Source organism: Penicillium arizonense (genome assembly GCF_001773325.1).
Source record: "Penicillium arizonense strain CBS 141311 chromosome Unknown PENARI_contig310, whole genome shotgun sequence".
NCBI classification, from domain to species: domain Eukaryota; kingdom Fungi; phylum Ascomycota; class Eurotiomycetes; order Eurotiales; family Aspergillaceae; genus Penicillium; species Penicillium arizonense.
Genome location: NW_019173587.1, coordinates 757 through 1,540, shown reverse-complemented (window position 1 = coordinate 1,540; position 784 = coordinate 757). Strand labels below are relative to the sequence as shown.

Below are 784 nucleotides of genomic sequence, written 5' to 3'. Positions count from 1 at the left end.
GATCCCAAGTTCGCCTTTCCAGCAGGTCGAATTGTCGGACTCTATCGACGCCTATGGGAGTCGTGCGTGTCCAAACACATCGATGGCCAGAACCTAGAGCAGAGCAATCAGATCTTGAAGGAGGCTAGCAGACACCTGACTAAAGAGAGGGACGGACTTCAGCTTCGCCACGACAAGCAGCTGTCTCGGCTGCGCTTCTTTGAGCAGGCACTGGAATCATCTCGGGGTCGATTGACTAGGATCCTCGATGACTGGGATCACCCTTGCAGACTCAATCTACCAGGGTTTTTGGACAACGCAAGAGAAGAGTGAAGCATTCCATGTTCATATCTGTCCTATGTCTCACTTTAACAACTTGGAGATAATACGACAGAGCCGCAATTGAAAGAGAATTACCGCATGGAAGCATTCTATATTTGGCACGTATTTACAGTAAGAAGGGCATGAATAGCCGTCGTGGAATGCGGTAGTGGCTTCATACTAGGTCATAGGGTCATGCGGAAGCTAATGGCTATTTCACCAATCCTATGTCGGGCGACTGTGTCTAGCACCTGCTTGCCTGCGTACCCGACACAGATTCCCCAGGGCCGTTTCAACCCAGGGAAAAAAAGAATATATGCTCTCCTATAGTCTCGCCAGATGTCGAACCAAACCGAGCTAGTCGACGCTCTATCTATTTCACCTCTTCAGGGAAAAAAAGCGAACGCTGACATGTAGAAATTATCGCTAGCCTGAGTAGAAATGAACGGAGAATCTGGACCCGTCCACTTGAAGCCGGAGAGAT

The 784-nt window shown here is 49.2% G+C and overlaps 1 protein-coding gene across 1 annotated transcript; it reads left to right on the top strand.

Annotated features, from left to right (window-relative positions):
- Positions 1-9: 9 nt before the first annotated feature.
- PENARI_c310G11506 (uncharacterized protein) lies at positions 10-312 on the top strand (the record flags this gene model as incomplete). Its single annotated transcript, XM_022638278.1, has 1 exon — positions 10-312. A coding segment is annotated over one exon (303 nt), but the record flags the coding sequence as incomplete, so codon positions are not given.
- Positions 313-784: the final 472 nt, after the last annotated feature.